This window comes from Notolepis coatsorum (assembly GCF_963971535.1).
Source record: "Notolepis coatsorum genome assembly, chromosome: 1".
Lineage (NCBI taxonomy): Eukaryota > Metazoa > Chordata > Actinopteri > Aulopiformes > Paralepididae > Notolepis > Notolepis coatsorum.
In genome coordinates this window covers 232,692,966-232,700,163 of record NC_140165.1, presented here as the reverse complement: position 1 = coordinate 232,700,163, position 7,198 = coordinate 232,692,966, and the positions used below count along the sequence as shown (strand labels likewise).

Here is a 7,198-nt window from a genome sequence, read left to right as displayed (position 1 = left end):
AGGTGGTCTTGACAGTTGACACCTTGATCAGACGTACAATCTTGAATGTCTGACTTGAGTAACATCAAAGGACGTAAAACATAAATTATAAATATGCATTCTTTATTATAAATATACATGATTTTTAAGTTAAGTCAAGAAATTACAAAAACTTCTCAAAACGGCACATTAAATACAAAATAGGACACTTTCAAACAATCCAATCATCGAGGAGTTTGCTGAGCTCGAAGCTTCTGTAAAGTTTTCTGCAAAAGGAAAAAAAAAAGTTTTGTATTAGAATTCTACACCAAAGGGCGGCTGGGTGGCGCAGCGGAGATTGCGCTCGTCACCAACGTAAGAGACTCCGGTCTCGAGTCCGGGTGTCGGCGTTGCCTCCGGCTTGGGCCAGCCGTCCTACTAACTCAATTGGCAGAGTGGCGAGTTATTGTTTTATTCCATATTAATAACGCTATTAACGCCCCCGATCGACTTGCAGGACCTACCCGCATATTTGATTTTCGAAACATGCAATACCGGCCAGATCCGCTTAGGGGCGCCATCGTTCCACTGCAGTATCATTGAGGGCGATTGAAAAAAATAAATGTACTGTCTGGGCGTTTCATATGAGCCTCGGTCCCAGCCGAACACTCCATCTTTGATCCCGTTACCGAACGCAGATTTCAGCCTGGAATAATGGGATTTATGATTAGCCAATGGGCATATCGATCTAACAGATTCCGATGACTAATGACGAAATGCTGCCGGCGATCACATGGCCTGACGGTAGGATACTATTCACCCAAATTACAGCTGGATTGGACATTGTTTTAAAACACAACGTGATCGATCAGTGAAAATGGCTAATTGGACGCACACTGTATTGCTAATCAATAATATTAATCGGCGTCCCCCGCCGCCCCCATTTCATCCATAGATGCTCTGTAATAGTCCGGATGCTATGCAGTTTGTTTTATTTCATTCGTATATAGACAGCAGAAATGGCGTTTGATATAACGTGACTAGCCTTTAGCCTATTATCTAGCTCCCGAGAAAAAAGACTTGGCGAAAACCGCGATAAACCTTATATTCACGGCGCTATAAAATGACAGACAACCGATGGATTTTTATTTTCTTTAAGCCATTATGAAGGCACGGTTTATACACTCAAGTGACAATGAGAATGGACAGATAGCAATACTATAAAGTATATATAGTTGTTAGAAAGTACATCGGTTTGTTGACAAAGCGTTGTCCTCCAGCCATATATTACACTGCAAGCCGTGGTCGTCAATGTGTTAAACATCGACCTACCTTTTGGAACTCCTTGGCCTTCTGTCTATTTCTAGTGTTGGATTCCTGTCTGCCCCTGATCTCCTTCTGCTGCTTCACCTCCTCCAGTTGGTCATACAACCTGCAGACAGACACCACCACACAACAAGAGGTCATACAACCTGCAGACAGGCACTACCACACAGCAAGAGGTCATACAACCTGCAGACAGACACCACCCACCACACAACAAGAGGTCATACAACCTACAGACACCACCATCAGGTCATACAACCTGCAGACAGACGGCACCATCAGGTCATACAACCTGCAGACAGACACCACCCACCACACAACAAGAGGTCATACAACCTACAGACACCACCATCAGGTCATACAACCTGCAGACAGACACCACCATCAGGTCATACAACCTGCAGACAGACGGCACCATCAGGTCATACAACCTGCAGACAGACACCACCATCAGGTCATACAACCTGCAGACAGACACCACCATCAGGTCATACAACCTGCAGACAGACACCACCACACAACATCAAGTCATACAACCCACAGTCTGGACAGTGGTATGAAAAGTTGGTTAATATATCATTACCTCTGTGTTCTCTGGTGCATCGCAGAAACGTCCTGTTTCCTCTGTTCAGGAGTACAGATTCTCACCTCGCCCACCTTCTTCAGCCCGGCTTTACTAGCTGAGCAACGCAGAGAGACAGACAGACCCCACGTTAGAGTCAACTCAGTCAGGACCAATGTTCCCTCTAACATGCGCCCATGCACACACATGGCAAAACGCTCCCGCGCACATCTGAAATCTGTCGCGCACAGAAACGTTTGTGTAAAATATGCATGTAGTTAAATTGACTGGCGCATTGCACCGAATACTACGGTACCCTGTTGCGTGTGCCGTTACCAAGAGAAGCCCCGCTTTCAGTGCCTTGTGGGCGTCGCTACTGCACGCTCACACAGACACACACCAGAGCAGGAAGCGGACAGATCCGACCAGCATTGCTGGCTCCTCACAATGCAAACGCGAAAATGTACATTACAGATGAACTGCAGAGAAAATTCCCAATTTATCGTCCCGGTCGAGACTAATTGGAAGCGGAGTGCAACGCGTGCAAAGCTTGACCATTATGTTTCTGTGTCTAATAAAGGTGCTGGCGATCTCAAAGCTCACATGGACACAGAAAAACATTACAAACAAAGCATTGCGAGGAGAGAGTTTGATGGCAAAGTTGACCGAATTGATTGAAGAATGCAGCTATACAGAGAGAGAAAGAAAATAATTGAAAACTATTTTGATGCCTCAAAATTATGTTTTGGTTTGATAAGATGCTTATGATAATCATTCTAAGGATTATGTGTGTAATAAATTAGTTTAGTACACTAATTGCAACAAATCTGAAACTGCATAGTGCACTTTTAAATTAGTATCTTTGTGAGGTTACTGTTTTATAATTTACATTACATTGAAAAGATAAATATATTTTTTAAAGCTGGATTTTCTAATACAGAAGAGGTATTATTTAGAACATTACTTCATATTTTTCTTGTTATTTATTTTGTCATAGGTTGATTTAGTTATTTTCTTGAGGTTTGTCAGATAAGATTACTTTAGGCATAATACAGCATGTTGAGTAACTTTGGTTATAGAGATATTATTTTGTTATATAAAATAATAAAAACAATAATTTTATATCCATACAGAGGAGGCATACTTTAAATATATTATAATGATAAGGAATCTTTGAGTAAACTTCGAGTATCATTAAGTATCTTGAGGCTGAAGGCAGAGTGTCCTCTTTAAAAGAAAAAATCACAATATGGTCATTGGTCACCCTTGAAGTCGCATTATAATTCACTTAATAAAATAATGACGAGTCAGCCTCCTAAAAAGACAAATTAGTGACACGACACAGTAAGGACTTTGCTCTGTATTGTCAATCAACGGTCAAATAAATATTTGATTAACTCTTTCAGTGCCAGCAGGGGGCGCACGATTTAGTGCTTGAATGCCCACCATCCACTTCAATGTTAGCGTTAATATCGCCTAATCTATGTTTTAAATTATGGCTATGTGTCTAATCTGCCCGTCGCTTATCAATGACTCATTTTCCAGTCAACATTGTCGAAGCGGATTGTTTTTTTATCGGTTCATTTCCGTTTTATAGCATCTTGAAAAGCCCTCGTTTTCAAGGAAAATAAAAATATTCCATAAACGGAATATTCTAGAATACACAAAAACTTTGTAATTTTTCGGCCTATTTATGAATCATTTTCAAATAAACGCTAGATTATCGATAGTATGTGTACGTATGCACGCTATATAGGCGATCTGATCTGATCTGATATATTTCCTGATCGCTCGCACAGCCAAACAGCCACATCACACTTAGGGGAAAAGCTTATATCTCCGTGAAAACAGGTCTGATTATCCTAAGAATAGATTCCTTACCTGAGATCAGATGTTATCCAAAAAGATTATTCCAATTCCTGATCGCCATTCCAAAAATCCATCCTTTTATTGATCCAACGCTACATACTGTAAACACATATTACACGCTGTTCTGATGGGTCCACAATGACTGGGATCATCTCCGGTTACATGCCGGAGAAGTAAAATGTGGATTCCGGATTTTTCTTTTTCTCATCCATTGAGTCCATTCCAAAATGGTGCATTACCATCTGGGAGACGATAGGGGGTGCTTTTTTCACATCTGAGCTCCTGATGGGGCTGGTTTCCCAACGGTAGACTCGGTTGATGAAATATGAATTCAGATCGCTAATAAAAAAGAAATCACGCTAATCGTCGTGGTGGGCATTCAGGGGGCGGGCTGATAACACGTGTTATGTCGTGGCTGGCATCCAAAGTGTTAAGGAATATAATATGCCTTTTTGTATTATTTCTGTGTATCATCAAAATGTATAGATTTTTATGTTAGACATTGAGGGAAATTAAGATTCTCAGATTTTTTACAAACTGCCGCTCATCAACTAACCGGTTAATCGACAGGTGATGTATGTTGCTCAGTAGTTGCTGATGTCTGCTCAGGAGGTTTGAGTGTTTGCTCAGACCGAAAATAAATTGGAGGGAACATTGGTCAGGACATAGTTGTTCATGATAGAGCTGTCTTAAATACTTCGAAGCTTCGTTCGATGGGCATGGGATTCGAATATGAAAATAAAATTTGCTTATTAAAAATCAACTCTGCCTCTCTTTGTTAACTACAACAAGCAATGCTGTTTGTTATTTAAGATGAGGTCGGACTCGGCACCGACAGATTTGTGTTCATTGTGCTGCTTTTATAAAGCCTCAAATGACGGCTTACAATATTTCATGAAAGCAAAGTGTTTTGTTTGTCTAAGATTTAAAAAGGTTTAAACTTTACAGCACTGACAAAGTTGAACAAAGTGCTGTACATGTCCCACAACATAATTTTTTTAAATAATTTTATTTCAGCTCCAAAGCTTTAAATTCCAAAAAAGAAATTCTAAGGTCAGCCCTAGTTCATGTTAGTCAACTCAGTCAGGACATAGTTGTTCATGATAGTCAGGACATAGTTGTTCATGATAAAGTCAACTCAGTCAGGACATAGTTGTTCATGAGAGTCAACTCAGTCAGGACATAGTTGTTCATGATAGTCAGGACATAGTTGTTCATGATAGTCAACTCAGTCAGGACATAGTTGTTCATGATAGAGTCAACTCAGTCAGACACAGTTGTAGTTTAATGGTTGTCACAGATGTCTGACTATACTGAGCACTTTAATATTATATAAATAGTAAATAAGTCAATTAAGCTCATCAATAAATTAAACAAAGAAATAGGATATTGTTTGGCCAGTGGTAATTCAAAGTCTGCTCTTACCTAGAAGCGGGAGCTGGGGCTCCTCCAGCTTGGAACCCTCTGCAGAAATAAGGCCTGCCGTCTCAGAGCTCTTGTCCTCTGCCTGGCATTGTGTCCCCTTAGGTTTAGTAGTGCTGTCCTCTGCCTGGCATTGTGTCCCCTTAGGTTTAGTAGTGCTGACTGGTCCAAGTGCTGCCTGGGTCTTTGTGTTTTCAGACATGGCTCGTTTACTCTTCATGTCCTCGACCCTCTGGGCAGATCTTTGGTGCAAAGCCCTGCGTTTCTGCTGGGTGGCCTGTTGCTCGGCTGTGCTGGGACTCCAATGGAACTCCAGCAACATGACTGGAAATGTGGACAGACAGACAGTAACATTACTGACATGTGGACAGACAGAGACAGTAACATTACTGACATGTGGACAGACAGAGACAGTAACGTTACAGTCATGTGGACAGACAGAGACAGTAACGTTACTGACATGTGGACAGACAGAGACAGTAACATTACCGACATGTGGACAGAGAAAGATTACTGACATGTGGACAGACAGAGACAGTAACATTACTGACATGTGGACAGACAGACAGTAACATTACTGACATGTGGACAGACAGAGACAGTAATGTTACCGTCATGTGGACAGAGAGACGTTACTGGACATGTGGAGAGACAGAGACAGTGACGTTACAGTCATGTGGACAGACAGAGACAGTAACGTTACTGGACATGTGGAGACAGAGACAGTAACGTTACTGACATGTGGACAGACAGAGACAGTAACGTTACAGACATGTGGACAGACAGACGGTAACATTACCGACATGTGGACAGACAGACAGTAACATTACCGACATGTGGACAGACAGACAGTAACATGACTGGACATGTGGACAGACGGAGACAGTAACGTTACCGACATGTGGAGAGACGGAGACAGTAACATGACTGGACATGTGGACAGACAGAGACAGTAACGTTACCGACATGTGGACAGACAGAGACAGTAACGTTACCGACATGTGGACAGACAGAGACAGTAACGTTACTGACATGTGGACAGACGGAGACAGTAACGTTACTGGACATGTGGACAGACAGACCGTAACGTTACCGACATGTGGACAGACAGAGACAGTAACATTACTGACATGTGGACAGACAGAGACAGTAACATTACTGACATGTGGACAGACAGACAGTAACGTTACCGACATGTGGACAGACAGAGACAGTAACATTACTGACATGTGGAGAGACAGAGACAGTAATGTTACTGGACATGTGGACAGACAGACAGTAACGTTACCGACATGTGGAGAGACAGAGACAGTAATGTTACTGGACATGTGGACAGACAGACAGTAACGTTACCGACATGTGGAGAGACAGAGACAGTAATGTTACTGGACATGTGGACAGACAGACAGTAACGTTACCGACATGTGGAGAGACAGAGACAGTAATGTTACTGGACATGTGGAGAGACAAAGACAGTAATAACTGGACATGTGGAGAGACAAAGACAGTAATGTTACTGGACATGTGGGGACACTGAGACAAAGACAGTAACGTTACTGGACATGTGGGGACACTGAGACAAAGACAGTAACGTTACTGGACATCTGGGGACACTGAGACAAAGACAGTAACGTTACTGGACATGTGGGGACACTGAGACAGTAACAGAAAAAGCGACTCTTGCAAAGGGATCATAATGCTAACTCAAACCATCTAAATAAGGAGTTTTATGATTCCCACCTGCACTGGATTCCTTGTTCTCCTCAGTCTCCTCTGGTAACAATGTAGTTTCAGGCTCCTAGGAAATATGACAGAAAACAGTCCTGTGGTGAGACTTCCGGTTTACGCTCAGATCGGATGGTGGCGTAGCTTTACGACGTTAATTTTACGACATACTTTCACATGATACATCGTAGAGATGGCGAAACAAAACGGAAGGCCAGGACAGTGTTTCTAGTTGTATTCTAAAATTCCATTGTATTCTAAAATGTGACTATATGGTTTTATATTAACTTAAACGAAAAATCTACTTATTTCAACGAACATTTCAAACTAAATAAC

General features: G+C 41.8%; 1 protein-coding gene across 2 annotated transcripts in view; it reads right to left on the bottom strand.

The window, feature by feature from the left end:
* Window positions 1-161: 161 nt before the first annotated feature.
* The window catches only part of cep295 (centrosomal protein 295), a 69,200-nt gene continuing 62,163 nt past the window's right edge, over window positions 162-7,198 (bottom strand). For both annotated transcript variants that reach the window (XM_084336030.1, XM_084336031.1), the window contains 5 exons: window positions 6,878-6,935; window positions 5,141-5,461; window positions 1,868-1,964; window positions 1,291-1,390; window positions 162-245 (listed from right to left, as the gene is read on the bottom strand). In XM_084336030.1, coding sequence (XP_084192156.1) covers window positions 204-245; window positions 1,291-1,390; window positions 1,868-1,964; window positions 5,141-5,461; window positions 6,878-6,935 — 618 coding nt within the window. In that variant the 3' untranslated portion in view covers window positions 162-203. The remainder of the gene's footprint in view (window positions 246-1,290; window positions 1,391-1,867; window positions 1,965-5,140; window positions 5,462-6,877; window positions 6,936-7,198) is intronic.